This window comes from Lepisma saccharinum, chromosome 16 (genome assembly GCF_977018435.1).
Source record: "Lepisma saccharinum chromosome 16, izLepSacc3.1, whole genome shotgun sequence".
NCBI lineage: Eukaryota > Metazoa > Arthropoda > Insecta > Zygentoma > Lepismatidae > Lepisma > Lepisma saccharinum.
Genome location: NC_139244.1, coordinates 43753030 through 43780154, shown reverse-complemented (window position 1 = coordinate 43780154; position 27125 = coordinate 43753030). Strand labels below are relative to the sequence as shown.

The window sequence follows — 27125 nt, the reverse complement described above, 5'->3', positions numbered from 1 at the left end:
TTCCACTTTAAACTGTTGTCAGTCCCGATTAACCTATTTGAGTATAAAGTGGACTTAAACTGACTTTTCTCCACAGTTGGTGTTCTGTTGTTAAAAATTATGACTCAACCAGAATTTGAATGTATCACGTAACATGTACCAAGGTTCTGCCATCAAGCTCACAGCTTCATGTGACCGACATGAAGCAAAACAACTCAACACCACTATCAAAAGAGTCAAATTGACATTTTCTAAACATCTTTTGTTATAGTGAAGCTATATGAAGGATTGGGTGTAAAAGTTTATATTTACTTTATACTCACAGGGGCCAATTTGGTCTCCACTTATACAGTGTGTGGAAATTAATCAGGGATTTTAAATACTCCACACTGAAAACAAAATAATACATATAACACAACGAAACATGCATAATTACGACAAAATGAACTACATTGTTCACTGAAGAAGAAATACCGAAACAAGAAAATCCTTACATTTTCATGTTTGAAAAGTACATTACTAAGGTGACCTCCATTTTGTTCCACACACTCTCTCAATCTCTTGGGTAGGTTACATAGTACATTGCAGCATGGCCACAGGAATTTGGGCGACCTCTTCCAGGATCCAACCTTTAAGTCCATTCAGGATGTGTAGGGGGTGGTGGTTGGAAGACTTTTGCTTTCAAATACATCAGTTTCCAAAATCCATGCTGCATGGACACGTAATCATCCTCCTTCGCCGTTTCCTGCCTTGGCTGGGTCAGCATAGAAGTCAAGCCTCTTCATTTTTTCCTGGTCTTCCACCACTCCTCTCTTTCCACGGTGTTCCAAACTTGTTTTCTTCTCCTAACTCTCTCCGCTATCTGCTATTTCAACCGACAGCTTGGTCTCCCCCTTGGTCTTATTCCCACTCCTTGTGCATTGTAAGCTCTTACTGGTAGTCTTTCTGCATCCATCCTCTTCATGTGTCCGATCCATCTCATCTGTGCCTGATGAGTTACGGACACGTAACTACCATTATTTTTGTAATATGCTTTTACAGTGAGTGTGCACTGTGCCCCATTCCACAACTCTATCATAACTGAATGGTAAAACAGGGGCTACTAGGTGGTGGTAGTCATGTGTTGCCTCTGATGCAACAACTAGTTATATCCAGTGTTGCCAAAATGCCTGATTCATTGCAACACCCTATAATTTAAAGTGAAGTCTGAACTGCTGCACTATATGGCCACACTGGAAATCAAACTGGGGCCTCATGATTGAAAGGTGATAGAATTACCCACTACACTTCTGGAGAGTTTCCAAAAAATATTGATATAAGAGGGCATAAGTCATGTCAACAACGTTACATGGTGGAACCAGAATATAATAGCATGTCCCGGAAAACGTGGCACCCATAATAGATGGCAGTGTGGTGTACAGTTATCGCACAGACAGTAATGGAAATTCATTGTCGAGTCAACTGCCATGCAGAATGGACATGGCTTGGTGTGTACAGTGTTCGTACACAAAAATAACTGTTCTTCGGGAGGAGAAATGCCATAGTGAGCTGTGGCTTTGATTGGTTGATTTGCTTTATTTTACTTTGCTTTTTGTGCCACTTTTGACTAATTTGCAAAGATAGGGATGAGTGATGATATGATGAATGGACACTCACAAACATCCATGCCCAAGTCAGGATTCAAACCTGGGACCCTTGGCGTGGTAGCATGATGTGTTAACCACTCTACCACGGGGGTTGGCGGGGAGTGGTGGACAAATAATGCCCTACCATAGTGTGCTCCTCTCTTGTTACTGTAATGCTAATGTATGCTTTCTGACTAATAAAAACATGTAACACAATGCTACCATTTATGGATGTTTGCTTGCTTTCCTAAACTACGCGTGGTACACATTCCACAGTACCTTCAAGGTTCAATTTTCCTTTATTAAAGGGCGAGGTTCAGCCTGTGGCTGTTCTACCACCTAACCCCGATGGATACATATACATACTTCTATAAGTATACTTGGAATTTTCATGCAAAGCCTGAATTGTTGCAAAAAAAATAGTTGCCATGACTTACTTCCCAACCCTCATATTATTGTACAGTCACGGACACTTCTGGGTTGTAATGATTCCATTGCAGGTCAATGGGATCATTACAACCCAGAAGTGGCCATGACTGTACCTTCGAAAACATACTTTTCCTTCTGCAGTGTTCCATAAACTTCAAAATGCTACACATTGTACACGAACATTGGGTACACTGTTCTCCATCCTTAAAATTGCTTTCATTTGTGTGGTGAATATACTTACAATCCAAATGCAAAGTATGAAGTTTGAGTTAAACATCCACCCCACCCCAAACACAATTTCTTCAGGAATCTGTATTCAGAATTGTTTCATGTCAATTTTCAACCTCTTGAGCACAATAGGTGAAGGAAGAAAGATGACATGACAAAAACAACAGATCACAGATGTAAACTTTCACAACTGAAATAACAAGTCAAATGCTCAACATAGTATTGAATCTTCCACTTATATCATTGCCAAAGACTGTGACTTGAATTCTAAAAAGGGAGCTATTATAGGAAGATTGGAGGGTAAGATCCTTTTTGATCTCAGATGCTATTTGTGTCTGCATTGAGCAGTTACTTTCAGCTATTACTCTGGACAGTTTTTGTCCATTAGAATTCTTAGCTCATAGCATGTCTGATCAGAGATGATTGTAATGTGTGTGACATGTTTGTATTGCCGTGCAAGGGGACTATTTTGAAGGTGGTAGTGTGTAAACGTAAAGTAGTTTCTTGTAAATAGAGCTAGTCTTGAAACTTTTTGATACCACCTTGTAAGTTTACTTTAATACATGTAATAGAGATACCAAATTGCAGCCCTGAAATGCTCTAACTTTTGGAATTATGGACAAAAGCCAGACATTTTGGCCAGCTTCATATCAACTTCAAAGGGTCATAACTCAGTTACTATTACAGTTAGAGATGTGATTTGTGGTTCATTGAAAATCATCTGAGACAACCTCTACAATTATACAGGGTGGACCACAATGTATTCATATAATATGCTCGACGTGGTTACCATTGTTTTTCAATACGTTTCTCCCACTCTTGATGAATACACATTAGAAAAGAACACGTTAAAAAATAAATAAATATGGAAACTTAAAAACAAAATTTTTATTTTCCTATGTATTGCAACTTTTGGTCCAGCCTGTATACAACATACTTATATTCGTTGTTGTATTGTCAAGGTCTGTAACCTTGACCTTGAATATCTGTCAAAGGTTTTTTTTTGTTTGTTTTTTTTGAAAAAATATTTAGTGCACGTAAGAATGATTTAATGTTATGCCAAGTTTCAGTTTGGGATTGCCATGGGATCAGAAGTTATTCACATCTGAACTATATGACACTGAAGGAACTATCACAACCCATTAACAGTTTTCTGGAACTTTCCATAAATATGTTACATTCTTGTAAGTTCTACAACATTCTACACAATTCTTGTACGTTCTACAACATTCGAGAAAGGCACCTACGTTCCGCAACATTCCACAGTAATCTTGTACCTTCTTCAACATTCTAGAATATTCTTGTGTAACATTCTACATCAATCAAGATGGTTCTTGCAAATTCGTGTAACTACAACACACTCTCTCATGTTACATGTACTGAATCGATTAGAATGTTCTGGTAGATAGGTAATTTCAAAATTTCGTTCCAGACACACACAATTGGACAACAATGTTTTGCCCAGAAAAACAAAAATTATAAACATAAGTGACACCACATATCCAAAGCTGTGATAGTTCCTTCGGTGTCATTTAGTTCAGATGTGAATAACTTCTGCTCTCAGTATTTAAAAGATTATTTGAGTTTGAGTGTTGGAACGTACCACTGAACTTGAAGGTTGCCGAAGAAGAAATTGTACCTTTTGGTTGACACCAAAATACTCTAACCAAGTCTTTTGGTCTCCATGTACACAATCATATTCATAAAAACGACAGCATAATGAATGAAACGCAAATTTGTTCGATATCATGTATGTGAATTCGTATGATACCTAGTGAATGAAAAATGTTGAAGTTCGCTCCACATACTTTCAAAGCCAACTTGAGTTTGTTTTACAAAAAGAGAGAGAGTTGGACCGAAATGGTTAAAAATTTAAACTGGCACTATAACGTGACAAGTTTAAAAACAAGATGTTGCAATCCATTGAAAATAGCTGTTGCGCACCTCACACCACATTTCCCAACTCCCTTCTCCGCGGAGACGTTGGTTCGTAGTGTTGCAACCTGGAGGGAGCAGAATGGTCTGAAGATTTTCAACGAAATTTGAATGTGAAAGGCATGAAATTAGTATCCCCTCACCTACGCTACCTATTGATTACGCTACATTCTACATACATTTTTTTATTTTCCCTTTAAACCTTAAATGAATTAAGTTATATAAGCAGGGTGGCTACAAACAAGCAGAAATGAAATTCCCTGACTTTTCCAGGTTTTCCAGGACAAAATTTACATTTTTCCCTGACAATTACAAACAAAACTAAATCGATGTTTTTGCAAATGGAAATAATAAACTCATACAGATCCAGTATGGTTTTGTTAAGTACCAATATTATCTTCTATGAAATTGACTTAATTTCTCTATTCTCTATGATTTGAATTCAAACTGCAAAATAGTGAATTTGGAAAATTATTACAATTCACAAGATAGGGAAGGATTACGGAATTTTGTCATACGCAGTAAGTTTAAAATAAAATACTTGATTATTTTTAAAGTTACGACTAAATGAGATAAGAGTGAAGAGTGATTGATTAAAGAAATACAATTTGTAATTTATCAGTCTCCTTATACATTCTCGGTATTATATGTGGATATTTCCACTGAGGTTTGGAACCCTCTGCATGCAAGAACCATGAGTGCGGACTGCGGACTCATTTTTCAATGCATAAAGCTACTTCTCTCTTCTCTGTAAAGCAAACAACTTAACTCTTGCATATAAGTGAAACAATTGAATCACACAAAATAAAGTGTCATATTTCCTTTCATTATCAATGGGATTTCTGCTTCAGTACAGTATATCCAAGTGAAGTACTGTGAAACTGACAACATGCAGTTATACCATTAATGCTGACGAAAAGGGTATGTAGGTATTAGAAATTTAATGCAAGGAATTTATAGAATTGCATTGTATAGGTACCTGATTTAACTAACCACACATTAAAACAGGAACACTCTAATAAAAAATTTTTCTGAAAGTTCATATACGAGGGGCATCCTCAAAAAAGCTCCAATGGTGCCTATACGCAGCACTAGTGGTCAGAGATAGACACACACACATGCAGGCAGGAAGAAGTGGCATGTAGCTGTAATCTGGTACAGTTGCAATGCAGCCGTTTTAGGACAGTTCTAGGTTAAAGATTGCAGCTCTCATACAGTCTCCCACAGACTGTGATGTAGCCTACATTGCACACTCAGAATTTGGCACAGAACCACCAGCAATCGTATGAGGTGTGCAGACTGGATGTCATGAGTGATAGTATGGTCAGACAATGGTGCAGACAAGATCTTGGACCACTCCCTGTACAGCCCTGGCCTTGAATGTACCGACTTTCATCTCTTTGTTTAACTGAAGAGGTTTCTGGCAGAGCAAGGATTTGACAGCTACACTGCGGTAGAGATAGTTCCAGTCTTTGCTGTCAGACATACGTATATGCCATGGGCAAACAAAATTTAGTGCCATGCTGCGACAAATGCCAGAACAACGGTGGTGATCATGCCGAAAATTAGGTTAGGACTCACTGTTACTAAAGCAATAAATTACAACTGATATTCATGCTTTATTTATGCCTAATCGGTAGGGACCTTCATATTTTTTTTTTTTTTTTCAAATTGGTGTATTTTCTTATTTTATATTTTTTTACTACACAGTGTTATTATTCCTAAAATTCACATTTTCATTTTAGCGCATTTTCTGGCAAATATCTGGTGTTTTATACCTTCATGGTGTTTTTAACTACTGTTTCAAATTGTAAGTCACATGGCTTATGCATCTTCATGAGAGTTTGATATCTTGAAAGTTATTTTGGGAAAGTTATTTTCCATAACCCTATTTTAATTTTAAGGTAAGGATTTTAGATAATGGAATTTTCCCTGTATATACTGAAGGGTGCATAATGACCATAAGTGGCGATGTACCCAAAAAATTAAAATCAATCAATCTCACGTGACAGATACCGATATATTATGGCACGAAAAATTGGCATTATCTTTTTTTGACTTGTTAGTGTTACGTTTCCCGAAATTCGCGTTTTTGCTTTAGAACATTTATGTGCCAAATATACCGAAACTTAATACTCCATTGTGCTTTTAAACTATTATTTTAAATTGTAGGTCACATGGTCTATGTATTTTCGTGACAGTTTGATATGTTGGAACAGATTTTTGAGGAAGTAAAAGTAAAGTGCTCCCCTGCACTTTTCCATGAAGGTGTATAATAGGGGTGTGGAGTTAGGGCCCCACACTTTCTTCATCATGGCTGAAGGTGGGGGTGATGTGATCAGCACCATGCTCCTGGCTACCTTTATCCCTCAAAGTTTCCTCAAGGTACCAGCTTCATATGATGCTGGGTGGGTGCCGAAGCAGTTTGAATAGGTGGAAAACATCACGGTTCTCCCCCGTAGGGGACCGACCCCGGGTCTCGCGCATAGTAGTCAGACACCCTAACAACTGGGCTCCATTATTACTCGCTCAACAAATGCCGATGGTGCGCACTTAGCTTGGTTATTCAAAACATATCTCGTGTGACAAATACGAAGATGTGGCTCCCGTATGACGGTAGATACGCACTCGATTTCCTGTTAGAACCCTGCCACTTTGCTCTGTGATGCAAATGGTTTTGATAGAAGTTGAAAAAATCGTGGGAAATACATGATTTAATGTGGCTGTCGGAATTATTCCATGTACGTATAACTCTATAGTTTACTCTTGAGTAAAATGTTGGAAAACTTGCATGTTCTATGTACACAAACATGGCCTAGAAAAGACAACAATGTTGGATTTCATGGAATTTTTTGTTGTTTTAGAACATTTCTTTTTAAAAAACCTGCTAAAAACACCAATAATTTGCATTTTATGCCAAATTCGCATTATTTCGATATTTCGAAAGGGTGAAAAATGTGTCCAGACATCACTGCACATTCCTAAACATAACTTCGCAGCAATTACCATTTTTCATGGTTAGTGTCCCTACTAATCTGAAATTACTTTCTGGCCACCCCTCGTATAAATCAGTAGATGGAAAGTGAAAATTTTAGCAGGGCTGGCAGAGAAAAGTCAATTCTTGAAGAAAGTGATTTGCTTTTATGATTGAATGATTCGAGTAAATATGATATTAAAATATTTACATATTTATTATTAGTATTTTATTTCATAATATTGGACATTAACCTTACTCAGTGAGATATTAATGATCATCTCTCACGAGTTTAAACAGATAGGACAGAGAGTGGCGTTAATTTCATTGCAATACTAGTGTTGCAGTAAATTTGAGGTTGGGAGCATGCACTTGCCAATTTTTAAAACGTTCACCAATGCAGATTTATGTTTCACTTTTTCGTGATAGTATTCAATATATATCCCGTTTGGTTGGATTCTTCTTGATATCTAAGAATAGTGCAATGTCATTGTAAACATATGTTAACTTGTGCGAAACCAGTAATACGTCAGGATGATGAAAGAAAACCTTCATAAGCACTGCTACATTAAATAAGTTGAAGTGAGCCAGAAGAGTAATAAAACTCCAGCAGCATATTTGCAGTCTAAAGCTCTTCTTGTTTATGCATGTGATTTTTGTTGGATGTTGCAGTCCATGCAATTTCTGTGGCATGTTGTAGTGAGATACTTTGTCGGGTGGCGATATTCGACAAAAATAGTTTGTTTCAATGGAACCTATTTGTTTCATGTTCCTTCAGTTTCTCCAACAAAATGCCTTACTACGACGTCCGACAACTATTGGATGGCGCCACCCGCTCCCATCCCCTCCATCTGTTGACAGTTTTGTCCCCTTACTACTCCCATACGGACAAGAAAAAATGATAATTCAATGCATTTTCACATAATATTTAGAGCCTTAACCTTTACTCCCCGATGATACCATATGGTATCATGGTGCTGATTACGAAATGAATGTGCTTTTTGGACCTTCATACTCTTATGTTTGGGTGGAAACTCTTGACACAAGTTTGGAGCAAGCCTGGGAAATTCATATTGATGACCAACCTACCCCCCTCCCTCCCTGCAACATATCCATTCCACATTCCCAAACAGTTTCACATTTCGGCTCATTATTCAACTTGTACGGCACCCAGGAATATGAAACATGTTTCAATCTCTTTGGAAACGTCAATTGTTTGAAGAGAATACTAAGGTTTGCACCTTATCCCCAAAATAGCAGGAGAAGAGGGGGCAAACTCCAGACTTTTATGTTATTTTCATTGAAATTCGGTGGTCGCGCCCCCAAACCTCCCTTCCTCGGTTCGGCGTTCTGAATTGTACACGGTTGCATGCTATTATGTTTTTGCTGCAAAACAAAACTTATCCGAAGTAGATTCCTCCCATAGTGCCCGAGTTATAACAATTTTCCTCCAAAAATGCAAATTACCTATTTTTCGTAAAAAAAAAAATAATAATCACATTTTGGCTTATTATTCAACTTGTATGGCACCCAAGAACATGAAACATGTTTCATTCTCTTGAGAAATGTCCATTCCTTGAAAAGGATACTAAAGTTTGCGCCTTCTTATCAAATAGCGGGAGAAGAGGGGGCAAACACCATTTTTTATGTTTTTTCCATTGAAAGTCGGGGTTCGCGCCCCCAAACGGCACTTTTTCGGTTCGGCGTTCTGAATTGTACACGGTTGTATGCTCTGATGTTTTAACTGCAAAACAAAACTTATCCAAAATAGATTGCTTCCATAGTGCCAGAGTTATAACAATTTTCCTCCAAAATGCAAATTACCTATTTTTCGTAAAAAAAACAAAACAAAAAAAACACATTTTGGCTCATTATTCAACTTGTATCGCACCCAAGAACATGAAACATGTTTCATTCTCTTGAGAAATGTCCATTATTTGAAAAGAATACTAAACTTTGCGCCTTCTCCCCAAAATAGCAGGAGAAGAGGGGGCAAACTCCAGATTTTTATGTTTTTTCAATTGAAATTTGGGGGACGTGCCCCCAGCCCCCTTTCTCGGTCCGGTGTTCTGATTTGTACACGGTTGCATGTGCTGATGTTTTAGCTGCAAAACAAAAGTTATCCGAAGTAGATTGCTCCCATAGTGCCCAAGTTATACACAATTTTCCTCCAAAGAGTGTCCGAATTTAAAATTCCCGAGAAGCCCAGGCGAGAGAAATATATCTATCTATCTCTCTCTCTCTCTCTCTCTCTCTCTTTCTCTCGCTATATATATATATATATATGCCATTCTGGCGCCATGGTTGTGTTGCGCATAAAAGGGGCCTAAAAGTTGAGGCCGAAAGTTACGAACAAGATTTCCTGTTCCTGTGCAGAGTTCCATAACGATATATTTAAATAAATAAATAAATAAATAAAATGTCAATGAAGATGAATTTCCCTGACATTTCCCTGACTTTTTTTGACACCTCAAATTCCCTGACTTTTCCCGGTTTTCCAGGTCTGTCGCCACCCTGATTAGGGATATTTCTTACCAGCATAAGAAATGTATGAAATAAAACGATAGAAAAATTAAAAATATATAAACGATAGGACTGAGCTCACCTTCTAAATATTTTCCAGTTCTCCATCAGTTTCACTCTCCCACTCATCCGATTGATTGATTGATTGATTGATTTAGTTTATTTTACTTCGAGTTTTGTGCCTCTTGGCTAATTTGCGAAGATGGGGATGAGTGATGAAATGATGAAATTGATGAATGGACATTCACAAACAACCAAGCCCGACCGGGATTCGAACCCGGGACCCTTGGCATCGCAGCGCGATGTGCTAACCACTCGGCCACAGGGTCGGGCCCCACTCATCCGAGTTTGTGTCTACCGATGAATCTGTGCTTATGTCTGAATCGGCTTCACCAAGTCCAATTATCAGTTCATCTACATGCTTGTCCATAAGTCCGTCTCTTTCAAAGTAAGAATCTTCAATTTTTTTTCACGTGTTCACAACATTTTATCCATTTCTGTACAGGATATTCACTAAATAATTTTGCCAGCAATTCTTTCTTTGCGTCCAGTGAATCCGAAATGAATTCCCTTGCCTTACCCTTGATTTCCCCCCACACAAGTTCAATGGGATTTAAGTCTGTGTGGTAAGGTAGAAGTCGTATTATGGTCTGCCCCGCATTTCTAAATTTCGTGTCAATCGCGTACTGTTTCGCATAAGGTACACTTTGTATCTTAAAGTATAATTGCCTTTTGTTCATTCTCCACAATGCTTTACCTCTATTCTCCGCATCAATTTCAGCTTCATTTGCAGGTTTGTCTGTCGCTGAGAGCCACTGTACCATGTTGCTTTTAAGTGAAGACAGATGGTTTTTTATTGATTTGAATGTTGTAATAACTAGCATTTTCAATCAGAATCTTTCTCCTTGACTGAATTTTCTCCATCTAAACCCTATATACCTTAAAAAACAGAGTAAATATTCACTGCTACAATCTAATATGTCGTCTTCTGTACTGAGTTTTCGTAATGTTGGAACTACTTTCTTTAGTGTGTAAAATTCGTGGATTTTTTGCCTAATTGTACCTTTAGCAAAATCATCTGCTTGCATTTGCTTTTTCCTGGGCTGTTTGCTACCTGTTCGAATACAGAAATTCAGCTCACCTTTCGCCAACGACTGTTTTCTTCTTTTAAAACTTGAGAAACCATCCATTTAGATACTCCCGTGGCGGCTCTTGTGGACTCGACAACATTATACTTAAGTTTATGTAACTCCTTCTGATTTCGCAAATATGTTGCAACATTGTAAACAATTTCTCTGGCCTGTCCTCTAATGGAGGGTGGCCACCCTAGGACCATGATAAAATTCAATTATAATTCCTGGTTTTCAAGGTGAACTTTCCAAAAATTCATGCCTACAAGCTGATGTTTTCTCTATTTCAAGAATAAGTATTACTGCCTATCACTACCACATACAGTACCCGCCCAAATTATATCATATTCAGGTTTTCTTGAGGATAACTTTTTGGGGACTTACCCGATCTCTATGAAATTTTCACAGCACTTTGAATTCTCTATTATGTTACTGTAGCCAGCATGGTGTGTAATGGTAAAAAGCAGAATTGATTTTTTTTGCCGATTTTCGAAAATGGCGATTTTCCGTATTTTTTTGAATCTTCATTTTAGAAGTATTTTTCTATCTCAATCTGTAATTGTTTTGTTGAAGTGTATTATAATAATCATTTCAATGATGAGTAAAACAAAGCAAACGCTCGATCTCACCAAGGTGCAACAAGATGCGATTGTGGCAGGCCATCGCCAAGGGAGGACTCAGAAGAAGCTGGCAGAGCAGTTTTCAATCAGCCAGTCGGATGTGAGCAAACTTCTGAAGCGGTGGCGGGTCCATGGAGGATACGTGAAGAAAGAGAAGACTGGGAGACCACGCATCACAGACCGTGTTGCGGATAGGAACATACTGCGCTTGTCTCGAGAGAATCCCCTACTTACTGCAGTGCATATTGGACGGGAATTAGAAAGTCCAGGACATCGCCAGCCATCCATACGGACGATACAGAAGAGGCTGAAGGCTGCTGGACTGAATGGACGTCGGCCAGTTAAGACACCGCTTGTCTCCGAGAAGAATAAGAAGGCACGTGTCGAGTGGGCCAAGGCATATCTGAACTGGACTCGTCGTGAGTGGAATACTATCATCTGGAGTGACGAATCGAAGTATCTACTGTTCGGGACTGACGGCATACAGTGGGTACGACATCCTACAGGCACCAGATTCCACCATACGTATCAGCTTCCTACAGTGAAACACGGTGGTGGATCAGTCATGGTGTGGGGGTGCTTCTCTTCCCTCGGCACTGGCCCCCAGGAACGCATCAATGGAATCATGGATCAGCATGTCTACAAGAACATCCTGGAGAATACCATGCTGCCGTGGGCACGTCGCAGCATGGGCAGAAAATGGGTTTTCCAACAAGACAATGACCCTAAGCACCGATCGAAGGATGTCACGGGGTGGTTCGCGCAGCGCAGAGTGCCAGTTATGGAGTGGCCCAGCCGAAATCCTCATCTGAACCCGATAGAACACCTCTGGTAGGAGCTCAGCCGATTTCTCCGAGGCACCAGAGTTACTTCTGCTGATGAGAAGTTCAGACAGCTGAAGGAGTGGGAGAAGATCGACCAATCTGGGAGGAGTGGGAGAAAATCGACCAATCTGTCGTCGATACTCTCCTCGATTCCATGCCACGTAGATGCCAAGCTGTGATTGATAGCAAGGGATTTCCTACGAAGTATTAACTGGTTGTTCACGTTGAAGTTGTTAGAGCACAGGAGAATAGGCATAGTAGGCTAATTTTGAGTGTAATAATGATGACTAGTTTTTTGCTGCTTTGCCCAAAATGACAAAATAAATTCTGTAAAATTTGAAAATGAGTTTTCGATGCTGTATACCCGTTTCAACTGTGTGATATACCTCACTAATAATATGTCGAAATTAGCAGATGAGTTGAAGTAGGTTCAAATAAGTTGTCCTCTAAAAACTAAAATATGATATAATTTGGGCAGGTACTGTACACATACACACACAAATATATTAACAATATTGTGCGATTCCAACGTATTCAAAGAATCTAAATTCAATTCAAATAAAGGGTAGATATATTTAAAAAGGTGCGGAGATTACATTTGCCACTTCATATACTAAGACTCGAAATACATCTACAAACACAAGTCACAAATGTTATGGGATATACTAACCTAAGGAAAATTTGTTAATTATATCACAATTTCAAACTTCAAAATATATTATCTTGTAATAATCTTCTATCAGATTGTTAGTGTCCTTTTCAGAGCAAAGTAAACTGTTTGAGAGAAATCTGCTTTTATTTCCTACGCAGATTTATTTTCCTTTCTCAATAAAAATAAAAGCTAAGCTAAACTGTGGAAAACATGTTTCAGGGCATTTATAAATCCGTAAAAAGTCATTGGGATTGGGATTAATGGAAGTTGCAATTTTTCACATCTACGGAAAAAAATTCACGCAGAATTCCCGGAGCCAATACTTCATGCATAATTACCAGAATTCAAAGAATTCCTGGTGAGTAGCCACCCTGAAATCTTATTGAATTCTATTTTTGGCAAGCGGTCTGACAAAACGTACCATAGTTGTTACATGTGGTTTTTTCTATGTTCTCAATCCTCACCTCATAAATTTTACTCAATTCAAACACTATGTATATATATGTATGGTTTGCTCTGAAACCTAAACAAAACAGATCCACACCCACATTAGGTCCAATTGTGCAAGTATAATTTAAAAAAAAAAATGTTTACTTACTGTAATTCATTCCCTTTACTGACATTTTATCATTATACTTGAGAACTATAAAATCTAGATCAGATCATAGTAAAAGCACATATGAAATTACTGGTATTATTACACTTTAATTGTTTAAAAATTTTGAATGTCAAACCTAATTTTAGAATGCTGCAGGAAGTTTGCCAAATAAAAGATAAAACAATGCTTCTCAAGTAAATATTTAATCTAAATGTCATAATAATATGTAATACTTGTTACTTTTGTTCTTTTTCATTATGCAGTCATATCTATATATACAGAAAAGAATCATTATGAATATAAAACTGTGGGAATTTCCAAAATATACAAATATATAAAAGAGTTGTTGCAGTCGTAGGGAAGAATGAGGCAAAAGCCAAGTCAAGAAAAGAAGTGAAATGCAACACCTTAAAACCTTTGTCATTTGATACATGTCATGCAAATTCAGTTTACTCCAGTCCTTGGTGGCTTTTGTGCTTGGCCTCATGCAGCATTCAGCATTATCTGCAACTGGCCGTCCTCGTACAACTTCTTCACATCGGTTCCCCCTCCGATGCATTCACCCTTCAAGAAGACACGTGGGACCTGCAAAGTTAATTGCATGCTTTCAGAAACCTTAAAGTGGTGACACAATGATGCTAGAACATTACGATGGCACAGATACTGATGCTGTTTTGTCAGTTCAGGATTACCACTCATTCTGACAAAATTAATTTCCAAACTTTTGCAGGTAGTTTTACAATAAATCTCCAGAACTTTTCTTTTTTTCTGCTCCTACAAATAACCAAGCTTTAAGTGTTGAACTGTACTTCCTATTCACGAGAATCACGTTTATCCAATATTGTTGAAAATAAATGGAACAAACAAAATTATAAAAATACTTTTGAATACAAGACATCCCATCAAGAAGCTGGTTTAAGGAAAGAAGCACACTTAATTTTCATTCCCAAATCCTGACAAGTTCAAAAAGCACTATATTCCCAGACTTTCCCAGGTTTTTGGATGAATTTTCAGTTTCCTGCCATTTCCAGGATTTCCATGTTAATGGGAATTGTGCACTTGGTTATACATTCAAAGAGCATGCACATTTTTGACTTATGATGGCACATTGCTAATATGAAAATACAAATAAGCAGTATTGTGGCTTTTAGTGGTGCTCACCTCAACACTGGGGACATTTTCAGTGTGGATTTCAGAATTAAGTACTATTCCAAATAACATTTAACTTGAATTACAAATCATGCTCAGAAAAGGCATGGGTGTTTTTGAAATTAGATGTAGAGCATGACATTCTACCAAAAATAAATAAATAAAATTAACAATATGACACTTCCATTTTTCACTTATACGAGGGTTGGTGAGTAAGTCATGGCAACCCAGTAATAATTCGACACTCGCAGGATGCATTAAAAATTTGTTATATACAACTGAAAGGGTATCTATTATGGATATTTTGTTGGTAGGAATCATGAAAGAAAACCAAGCAACCCTGTGACATACACATGTATTAATGTATAAGTTACAAAAACCTGTCTGACCCTGTGACATACACATGTGCACATGTTACAAAAACTTGTCTGATTATGACAAACCTTCGAAATAATCTCCCGCATTGTCTACAGCACACTGTCATCGACGTGAAAGAGTTCCCGAGTTCCTGCAGCGACATCTACGACGTGCCATTAGGGAGAAGCATCCAGATCCACCACTATAATGCAAGGCCACATAAGGCAGCTTGTGTACGGGACCTACTGCGCAGCCTGCTGTGGACAATGCGGGAGATTAATTCGAAGGTTTGTCATAATCAGACAAGGTTTTGTAACATGTGCACATGTGTATATCAGTCAGACAGGTTTTTATAACTTGTACACTAATACCTGTGTATCTCACAGGGTTGCTTGGGTTTTCTTTCATGATTCCCACCAACAAAATATCCATAATGGATACTCTTTCAGTTGTATATAACAAATTTTTAATACATCCTTCGATTGTCGAATTATTACTGGGTTGCCATGACTTACTCCCCAACCCTTGTATTTATTTTAAATAGTACCAGAACTCTGTTGTTTTAAAAGCTTTGAGAGTTTTCTTCAATTTTTATTTCGACTACTTAGCTCCCTCCTATTCTTTGTTTTAAAGTATAGTGTGTGTGTGTGTGTGTGTGTGTGTGTGTGTGTGTGTGTCTTTTAATATGTGTAGGGGGTGTTCAGTTTCTCTTAAATGCCTTTATACCTGTCTCTTCTACTGTTATAGTTGAATTCTGTGCATGATGAATTCACATTCCTTTACACAAGGGACCAAAATGGCAGGGGAAAATACGGCTTCCTACAAAACAAAAATATAAAATACTAACACAGATACGAAAGTGAGTAAACTTGGTTTCATTGACTTCATTAGTTGCTCTAGCGTTCCCAAAAATATACAGAGTGTTTCGTTCAAATCTCCCACATTTCAATTCATCATTGCTAAAAAGTTATGAAATATAATGGAATGCGAGTGGTACTAGGCGAAAGAGAAACTCAAGAATTTTATTGCACGACCTCGAAGTTCGCCGTTCTCTCACTATGCAGCAGCACAATCGCATAAAGCACAATGGTGACTCCGCAGCAGCGTGCACAATCTGTATTCTGGTATGCAGAGACTAAATCAATTATTACAGTGCAAAGAAATTACCGGAGAGAATATGGAGGTGAAGCACCTGATGGAAAAACCATTAAGGCATGGTGTGCAAAGTTTTTGGTGACTGTAAGTGTTAATGAACAATCCAGAGGTTCTCAGATTGGATATTATTCATGCTACAAACGGTGCACACATAGAGGTGTATTAGAGTTCAGTGTAGAGGTGTATTGGTGTTTAGTGCATCATGCAGTAAAATTCTTTGAGTTTCTCTTTCGTCTAGTACCACACGCATTTGATTACGTTTCATAACCTCTTAGCAATGATGAATTGAAATGTGGGAGGTTTGAACAGAACACCCTGTATATGTATGATATAGCATGATACCATCTTATGCATAGGTCAATTTACATGTAGATGAAATGAACTGTATAATACATCTCCCTCAGAGTTATTGTCAAGAATCGTAGTCCTCCCTCTTCCATGGGCATATTTAAAGGGTTTAAGTTTCAATACTTAAACAAATTAAAACAAGTTCAGAAGCCATAATCAGCAAGTCATTTTCAAATACTTATTCAAAACTTTACAAATAATACAATGTAGACCACCTTTCCTTGAGTCAATTGAGCCAGGATTTTCACACATCACACATTCCGTAAATTTGTGCAAACAGGTTCAAAAAAGGGTTCTTGAAACCAAAGCCCACCCACAATCCTTCACTTTCATTTCTGGCCAGTCTCATACTGACCTTTAAATTCCCTGTGTTGTTGGATAAAGTATTTTAATCCCCCAACAAGAGTTTGAACAGCATGTTACACTCACCCTCTCTCTTTTCGAACTGTGAGCTTAGTATATAGATTTAACCTGTTTTCAGTCCCATTAAATACAGGGAATAGTGCGTGTATACAATGCTTTTAAGTATAATAACACAACTTATTTCCGTCCCCAGCATTAGAACTCCACTATTTTAGCAAAATTTTGTTTCAATTTCACTTAATGCTCAGATAGGCCCAACAGGACCAGAGTTTCAAGTGGATCTGAATCACTGTGCAATGTTCCTTCGCTCAGTACGAAACCGTTATTAAAAGGCAACAGCATTAGCCACTACAATAGGAAGAAGCCTAAATTTTAATGGGTTTGATGTTTTCATATGCATACACACCACATAAAAAATATAGAATTATTTAATCTCGTCTTCAAAAGCCATCAGAAAATGCACATTTGTATATTTTAGGTCTAATTTCTTACACCTTTGTATGGAAATCGCAATGACATGGTTGAATGGGAATTTGAATCTAATACTCCCAGATTTGTAGTATGTTACGCAAACTACACAACCAAGAAAGATATCTATAAATCTACACATGCTGAGAATAACACATTACAGTCCACTTCTCATTAACACATTTCTGACACATACTACAGGTTTCCCCAACTAGCAAAATAGTAATACAAAATGAAAAACTCACTGTGCGTGCTCCTGTGATCTGCTGAAGGGCTTCCTGAATTGTTTCACCATCTGACCTGGAATCCAGCTCAATGGCTGTGTACGTTTGCTGCATTTTATCAAACACCTGCAAAACACAGGGTGGGAAATTAATTTTCAAGAGCGAATGGTTTTGAGTAACATTTCAAAATAACTGCCTATTGTTTTGCACAAAGACAAACTGAGCAAGTAAATGACTACAATAAATTCCACAAAGAAACTAAAATATAATCCCAATGGCTGGAAGTAAAATAATTTATCTCAGTGCTTAAGGATTTATAAGAAGCCGTGGTAGCTGTCATTAGGGCATCTGACTACCATGCGAGAGCCAGGTTCGATCCCTGGTGGGGGAGAACCAGGACTTTTTCAACCTGTTGAAGCGGCTCCGGCACCCACCCAGCATCATATAAAGTGGGTACCTGGAGGAAACTCTGGGGAGTAAATGTGGCCAGGGGCATTATGACAGGTACTATACCTATGTGCACGTTAAATAATTTCAGATTATTAGCACACATCCATATGCTTAACACTGTAACGACGGACGGGTCTTTTAGGCCCGGTTTCAATTTTTATACCTGTCTAATTTTTTAATGCTGCAAATTAATGTGTTCTCCTTCCGTGACTTTTCGTCAATTTCGAAGGCCTTTGAAATCATTTATTGTAATCTTTGGTTATTTTTTTAGTTTGGTCAGAAAATGTATTACTCGCGTTACGGACGGACTGGTCCTTTAGGCCCGATTTTAATTTTTAAAAATATAGGCCTATTTTTTCTACTGCAGAAATATCCCTCTTTGCCTCTGTGACTTTTCAAGGAGAGTCACAACCTTGAAAAGCGTATTCCTGGTCCCCTTGGCTAAGTGGTTAGCACATCGCACTGTGACGTCAGTGGTCCCGGGTTCGAATCCCCCTCGGCAATTTTCTTTGTAAATGTCCATTCATCAATTTCATCACTGATCCCCATCTTTGCAAATTAGCCAAGAGGCACAAACCGCGAAGTAAAATAAAACAAATCAATCAATTGAAATCCTATACAGTACCCTTTGCCTGTTCAGTTTACCCAGGAAAAAAAAATAACCTAAGTTGCAGACGGATACTGCAGAAAATGTTGTTTTTTTTTTTGTTTGTCGACAATAGTCTGCATAACTATTGTTGGTTATTTCAGTTTGTTGGTTTCAAAACACAGGTGCCGCAATTTTCCAGAACTTTCTGAACGAATCTGCATGCACACTTTGTTTGGTGCAGAGCATCTGTGTAGTTTGGACGACGAATTTGTTCGTTCTCACGAGTTCTTGTGTATAATTGAAGGAATACAATGGCTCGCGTACCAAATACACGAAAGCTTGGGTCTCGTGTCTCGTCTCCAGGTAAGCTCGAACCTATAAGAGATGTATTCGAGACTTTGGACTGTTTACCTCCGAGAAACGTACATTCCTGATGGCATCATGACTGTATACGAACAACTGGTCAATTTTAGAGAGCGATGCCCTTTTATACAGTGCATGCCGTCGAAATCTGCTAAATACGGAATCAAGCCGTGGCTGATTTGTGATTCTCAAACAGCTTGTTTTGAAGGCTCAAATCTACAAAGGAAAGGAAGCTGGAGTTAATAGGGAGAAAAATCAAGTAGAGAGAGTAGTGAAGGACTTAGTGAAGGAAATCGAAGGCAGTGGAAGAAACATCACGTGTGATAATTTCTTCACCAGTGTATTTCTTGCAAGGGATCTACTTGCCAAGAAACTTACTCTGGTCGGCACGATGCGAAATAACAAAGGAGAGCTGCTGCCAGAGTTTACTGCCACAAAGCAGCGAGTGTTTTGCTCCACTTTGTTTGGATTTCAAGATGATCTGATGATAGCATCATATTGCCCCAAGAAGAACAAGGTGGTGATTCTACTTTCTAACATATTGCCCCAAGAAGAACAAGGTGGTGATTCTACTTTCTAAGTTCCATGAACAGCAGAAAATCGACGTTTGCACAGCACAGCAAAAGCCTGATGTTATAATTACTTATAATAAAACAAAATTTGGTGTTTACAAATTGGACCAAATGGTGCAAAACTAGTGTGAAACGAAAACCTCGGAGATGGCCAATGGTTATATTTCATGACATGATCGACTTCAGTGCACTAAATGCATTTGTTTTGTACCAAACAGTACATCCGTAAGAATTGGAAGCCAAATCGGGTAGACGTAGAAGGTTCTTGCAGTACCTGGGAAAGGAGCTCAGTGGCAAAGTAGTAATGGACGAGCAAACCAACGGGTGTTCAAATGAAGAGCAAGGTGTACAGAAGCAATCCAGAAGGAGGTGTTATATTTGTCCATCAAAAATCGATCTGAAAACAAGAACAGTGTGCTCGAAATGTATGCAAACATTTGTACTCAGCATTCACGTGTTCTATATAACACATGTTAATCGAAGTTGTAAGTTATTCTTGACAAAAAGTAGATAATAAAAATATGTAAATTCTTACAAATCATTACTGATAACTGGACATATGATAAAAATGTTCCAAATGTAAGAAAACTATTATAATCAAAACTCAAGGGTTTCTTTATAACATATGTTATTCAATGTTTAAATTTCTTTTGTAAATCATGTTACATATTAGAAACATGTAAATGGTTAAATGTCATTAATAAATAACCTAAAACATTATTTTCAGTCATTGATATAAATTAGAAAATTTGAACGCCTGAAAAAAATGTATAATATTTCCCCGGGTCGAATAGACCCGATCCGACAATAACGTATAGTCATTGTAGCCGTCGTTATAGTGTTAAAAAACATAATGTTTAGAGAATGGAGTATAAATGCCATTAGAATTCATTTCTACTGACGTTAATTTCTGAAGGTAGCGAAAGATGTCACCAATCGTAATTTTATGAATAAATCATAAATTCTTGAATTGCGTCTCGCTTGGATATCAATATAATTGCAACTTCAATGTTTAGTCGTATTTAAACATTCTGGTAATACACTTTGACCTTATGTTATAAGATCTTTTATTTTCGTAAGAAATACCGTGGAAAGTTTGCAGGTTTGGATGCATGTGGTGAAACAATGGAGGTCGGTTTTTGAAGTGCTGGAGAAGGATCGCGGGAAGGAAAAATCTTCGGATTATCGCGTTGACATGGCAAGAAGATGGCTATAACCAGATGATTCCTAACTATGAATGTATCGAGATCTGTCGGACTAATATGTGAAACGGGACACATCAGTAGGACATTGGTTATGATTGAAGGACACAGGTAGGGGATGCATTTGACGTTCTGCAACCCAACCTGCCATGAGGTAAGCTGGCATACATCATATTTTACTGCATGAGCTCATGTCTTCGTACTTTATTGGTAGATCTGCCGAATATACGATCGTAAATAAAAGCATGCTTGCGTGTGTTTCGTGTGGTGCCAAGAAAATGGTAAATCGTTCGTACTGAACCTTGTGGTTATAGCAAATGGCAGGCGACGCCATTGCTATCAAAAGTTGAATTTTATGGCAAAACTAGCATAAAAACTAACGCAATCCCCTCAGAAAAGATGGAACTTGGCACAGATGTAAACTAATGTGATTTGCATCTTGATCTCAGTTGACAAAGTATATTTTCAACTTTTATTTTGTTTTTTCAAGGTCACTTGTCCGTACATGGACATGCTGGTTGCATATAAAGACATGGTGTCGTATCAGCTGTGCGACGTGAAAATAAATGTGTGGTATGCGTTAATCCTTTCAGACTTGGGATAGTTAGATACTGCCATCACTTTATAAGAAATAATATGTCACTTTGAGGCAGTCTTGACTATTTACCAGCAAATACACATTGTAGTAAGTGTATCTTTCAGGATAAATCAATCAGCTGTTTTTGTTGGTATAAACAACATCGTTTGTTTAAAGAAGAAAATAATTTTCTCAATGCTCTTAAGTGGCAGCTGTGTAAAATTAAAATACTAATAAAGGAGTTCAATAGTTTATGAATTCTATTTCACTCAGAATTTGCACACAAGAATTAATCTGTACTTGATGCATGAAACCATGTTCTGTCATACAGGTATTCTCTTACAGCAGGGGGAAGTTTGGGTGTGCTATCCAGTATTATCACACATACTAAACAATCTCACCAAATGTTTGGGAATATATAATGACGTATTTCTGTTCTGAGTTTATCCTTAATATTTGCCAGTATTAAGAATTTTGTTCTGTTGGGTTTAAAAGAACATGCAAAATTATTCGTGTTTCTGGGAAATGAGTGAGTATACATGAGGACGTCTTTGAATATTAAGGATTTGGTGCGAGTTTGGAATCTTGGAATTCCAATATCATAAGCATAAGTTGAAAATTGAGAAAATAAATTTCTATGCTTAAGAAGTGTATTATTACTAAAGTTAATATCATGATATTTAAAATAAAAAATATTCATGTAATACAGTAAACCCTCGTTAACACATATCCCAAGGGACCAAAAATTCAAGAGTTCGTGTTAAAAAAATTCGTGCTATCCGGGGACTCAAATTTTATTGTTGCAATACAGTTCTTTCTACACATTAACCATTTACAATACATATTATGCATGTCTTCATAGAAAACACTAGTACAGTACTGCAATAATTAACTTTTAAAAAAAGTACTCACAGGTCATTTTCTGGTGAAAAATTCCTTTATATTGCGCTTTCGCAAGATATGATAAGACCTCTTCATTAAAGCAATAATGCCTTGATCCAAAGGCACTTGATGTTACTCGTACTGGCTACGTCTTAAAGAATAGAAAAACACATCTGAACACACAACTGAATTTGTTGGTTAAATATGTATAAGCTCATTGTTGACACCATGATTGCGATTGTCGAGCAATTGCACCCAAGTTTTAATCTTGATGTTACTCGTACTGGCTATGTTATAAAGAATAGAAAAACATATTTGAGCATATTGTTGATCTGAATCTGTTGGTTACAATACTGTATAAGTTGATAGAGATTGTTGAGCGATTTCTTACATACCTAGCAGGGGAACGACAGAGGAAGAACAGAAAAAAGTTATGAAAACTTAAAAGTTCGTGTTAAATGAGATCTAATGATGAAACGGACTAAAAAAAACAGTTCGTAATTTGTGGTAACCGAAATTCGCATTAACAGACAAAACTTTCTATAAGATATAAAACATCCCTGATGGGACCAATATTGTTTGTCTTAAGCGAGTTTGTGTTAACGAGGGTTTACTGTAATATTAAAAGAACTACAGTTCTGGTGGCTAGAAATGTATTTCCTAAAATTCTGATACATACAAATTTCTCTTTCTGCACAAAATTGCAAAGAAATAATCCGATTATTACAACCTGGAGATTAGGGGAGGGGGAAAGTTCAAATGCAAATGTACTGGCATGGGAGCAGCTATTTATAATTCTGGTTGGCACAAAAGTTGATTTAGGCTATGCAAGATAAAAAGTACCAGCAATTATGAAAATGGTTGGTAAAAATATACTTACGTCCTTAGCCATTTTGCAATACGGGCAGTAGCTTTTCGAGAAGATGACTACCGAATCGCTCTTGATGAGCTCTTTAACCATTCCAGCTGTTTCACTGCTCATGGCTGCCACTGAGCTTTTCCCTATGCCCATAAGAAGACACCTGGAAGCAAAAGACACGATCAGAAAAAAAGATAACAGGTAAATAATATACATATTAGGGACTGGTAAAATCTGTATTCACAAAGTACATCAACATTTGTTTTAAGTATGACTGGGCCGATCCCAATGTATCGGAAAGTATCGGTTGGAATTCATATTCCGATACCAACCAATACTTTTCCTGCATTTTGGTTCTTCATGGGGTCGGCAAAAATGAGGCACGACATTTTCGCTGAGTCTAATTATCCTAGAAATTATGCAAAATTCAAATTTTCTCTATATTTTGCACCAATTTTTCATGAAAAACTGGATGTTAATATTCTTGAATATTCTAAAGCAAATTTCTTGGTAAATTGATGCATATAATTGGAGAAGAATATTTACACACCAATATTGATCAAAATTTTGAATGACTTCTATATATTGCAATTTTTAAAGTATCGGTATCGGCTCAGCACTAGTTTTAAGTCCACTTTATGCTCAGGTAGGGCAATCGCCAACTGCACAGTTTATAATCGAATCTGAACCACTATACAATGACTCCATTGCGGACTGAACTTAGGCGACAGACAAACAATGTGAATTTATTCTTGTACAGACAGTTGTCAACCCATGGAAAAACAGTTTCACATAATTCATCTGAAACCTTATACTTGAATATTTTTGGTAAATATTTTGATAATTTTGTGAATGGTGAGTTAATTTTTTAGTGCCTTCATTATATGGCAAAGTTTTAATTACTTTTAAAATAATATTTTGGTGCATTTGCTTCAGGAGTCTAAGCTTCTAATTCTATGAGATTCTTTCATTTTTTTTAAACTTTTCTTTTAATAGCTGATAAAAATGTCCAAAATGGACATGTTTGTATGGTAACAGTTTCATGCATCGGAGACACATTTAAATCGGATATTTTGTCTTTCTCGTGGTTTGTACTTACCAATTATGTATTGCAGAACATAGTGGAAGGTGGCAATATGCTTTTTGCACGAAAACAAACACTTTTTCTGCTAAAATAAACCATTTTCCTTAATGCTACGGAAAGCAAGTCACGGTGCGATATCGCTTGCTTTGCGAATTGTAACGCTTCTTTTGTTTTCGAATATCAATGTTTCCAACTCTATTGTGCATGAAAGTTGTAAAAAACCAGGGATCAAAAACCATGCACGGGTAGCCCCACAAACCATTGACGTTAGCCCCAAAAACCATCCACGGGTAGCCCCACAAACCATTGACGTTAGCCCCAAAAACCATCCACGGGTAGCCCCACGAACCATTCACACGAGGTTAGGTTAGGCCTGTTAGGTTAGGTTCCATTAGCACCCATTTCACCCCTAAATTCATCGAAAAACCATTTTCCTTTCTCGACAAAAAACCGCGCGTTTCTCGAAGAAAAAAAATTTGCTTTTCTCGAAAAAAATCGTGCGTTTGGAAACCCTGATTCCACTACCGAGATCGCGTGACTTCCGACGCTAGAGCCATCTGCAGGTACATCTTGGAAACAACGGCATGATGTTGTCGATTTTCACAAAATGCAAAATATTATTACATGAAAAGTGATTATTTATTGTTCTGCTGCATTGTAGGATGAAGTTTTAGGAAGAATATATATCGACGGAGGTTGTAAACCTTGGAGAAACTCATTTCCGTAAGTAGTTTCTTGTGTAAAATTGAAGAAATGTGTCTCCGATGCATGAAACTGTTACCGTTTGTATTCATGTATATTTTGCCTGGGTACTACTTTCGTATAGGTGTGACACCTATAAATAATTTATTTCACACTTTTTTACATTGCTAAAGTACTATTCTGCATTGCGGAACATTTCTTTAGGTGAAATAATGAATTTCTAACAAAAATAATGTATATTTCTTACATTTACGATTACTTACTGTTAGTTATTTCGATTCTGTAACGAACATTATGGCGATAGCGTACTGGTTCATCGCGCATTGTGCGAGTGTTTTGTAGGTTTATGCAGTGTTGCAGCCTTGTTCATCGAAAAATACCTACTTTCATGCCCGGATTTGAAATTATGCTAATACCTCACAAACCATTGACGTTAGCCCCACAAACCATTTTCCGTAAGGTTAGGTTGGGTTGGGTTAGGCAAGCGTAGTTTAAATTTTTTTAAAAAAAATTAAAAATACTCGACACGTCATGTTATAGTGAAAACACAGTGAGGTTTGAAACACTGACTATGGGGTTTACATCATCTAACACACGGAACATTGTGCTCTCGTGCAGAAAGCAAATGGCGGCAGCAGCAACAGCGTGTCGGACAGAGATTTTCGCAGAAAACAACATGCATTCACATTAAAATGGATCAAAATTACATTCACGAACTTCCACAATGCTACAGAAAATGATTTGCATAAGTACTTTCTCCTGTAAAAAGTAAGAAATCCATCTCACCTATATGAAAGTGTTACCTTCGCCTGATTCCCAGTAAGTGCTAGTGTAATTCAATCTTGATTTGCATCAAAAATTGACGTAAATAATGTTGGTTTTGATGAGGTGGCACCGAGTGCTGTGCACGGTACATTTGTTTCTGCAAAGAGGATGCGGATAACGGAGGGTTAAAACACTTTAAAACCCTTGTACTTTTCAGTATCAACTCGCAACTAATCTCCACGAATTTGTATGTTGAAGAAGACAATAATCAAACATATAATCATCATTCAGAAGTTACCACAATCATATATATAATAGTATGAAGCAATTTATAACATATTTCAAACGAACATTTAGTTTCTTGAACAGGAAACAGAAAAATGATGATGGCTTGTTGGAAGGTAAAAATTATTCTCCACTAAATATGCAGTAAGTAACCAATATACCAGTGGAGTGGGTGTAAAGACACGAACAGAAATCGAACCAAGTTACAAATGTGTGTGTACAATGATTAGTTCGGAATTAGACAATTGGAATTTAGGCCAAAAAAAATTAATATTCAGTTTGTCACGTATATAATGAAAAACAACTACTCCAACCAAATACACTACAAACTTAATTCTATTCAAGAAAGTACGTACCATAGACTACATTGGTCTATGGTATGTACACCTATAAAAGCCAAATAACCACTTTCTGAACAAATGTTTCGAGTACTGCACTCGCACCTACCATACCGGGAAAAATCCACGTAACATTATTTTAAACATTTTAAAGATGCAAAATTATATCATTATGAGAATTTCACTTTTACAAAACATGTTTGAAACCAAAATTAAACTCAATATTCGCCAGAAAATATTATTACAATTAATTTACCGAATGATGAGACTACGACACAACCATCATACTTACTACGAATTTTATCAAAAACGACGTCAGCTAAGGTAACAAAAGAATTGAACACTACCGGGTTTACGTCATCAGCATTTTTAGTTACATGTGATTGTATAAAATTCGCTTTGTACTATATAAATATATGACAGTGACCAAGTAGCATTTATGTTTAGAAACATCGAAAAGGATAATATTTTCTTTTTATTAGCACAGCTACAAATATTTGATGTTACATGTTGATGTTTGATGAGGGCTAATTTGCAAGTTCTCGTTCGTTAATCATCAGAAAGGGCACTGTAGCAGCGATGCCAACCCTAGCATAATGGTGCTAAACCTAGCATAATTTAACCATCTTTGGCACCTAGCACCCTGTGTTTAGCATAACAGCCAAATCTAGCATAATCTTAGTCTGTGGCATAATCTGCAACCGTCGGTAGATATTGAACTCAAAGGAAAGTGCTCTGAAGAAGTAAAAATGAAAGTAACTGCACATCTCTATTTCAGGAGTGGACATATTTCCAACCAACAAAAGAGAGTAAACCAGCCCAGGAATCCCGTCTCCCACCAACGCCTTTCATGTCTTCCACATCTTCCTGCCATAA

At 37.3% G+C, this 27125-nt stretch overlaps 1 protein-coding gene across 3 annotated transcripts; it reads right to left on the bottom strand.

The window, feature by feature from the left end:
- Nucleotides 1-13701: 13701 nt before the first annotated feature.
- On the bottom strand, nt 13702-26610 carry LOC146000044 (uncharacterized). 3 transcript variants are annotated; one of them, XM_083137367.1, is made up of 4 exons: nt 26542-26610; nt 23097-23238; nt 17603-17707; nt 13702-14102 (listed from the first exon to the last, which is right to left on the bottom strand). In XM_083137367.1, exons 2-4 carry the CDS (start codon nt 23226-23228, stop codon nt 14001-14003), a joined length of 339 nt encoding a protein of 112 aa, XP_082993493.1. In that variant the 5' UTR covers nt 23229-23238; nt 26542-26610; the 3' UTR covers nt 13702-14000. The 3 variants fall into 3 exon arrangements, with proteins under 3 accessions (XP_082993493.1, XP_082993492.1, XP_082993491.1); XM_083137366.1 differs by having other exon boundaries at nt 26506-26551; XM_083137365.1 differs by lacking the exon at nt 26542-26610 and adding an exon at nt 26359-26496.
- Between the last annotated feature and the right edge of the window lie 515 nt (nt 26611-27125).

Excerpts from the sequence above, each read along its gene's own strand:
- LOC146000044 (XM_083137365.1), bottom strand. The coding sequence starts at position 26,396 with ATGTTTAAAATAATGTTACGTGGATTTTTCCCGGTATG. Across the intron at positions 23,239-26,358 it reads CGTGGATTTTTCCCGGTATG|GTGTCTTCTTATGGGCATAG; the intron begins GTAGGTGCGAGT and ends TTTTGCTTCCAG. Across the intron at positions 17,708-23,096 it reads ATTGCAAAATGGCTAAGGAC|GTGTTTGATAAAATGCAGCA; the intron begins GTAAGTATATTT and ends TGTGTTTTGCAG.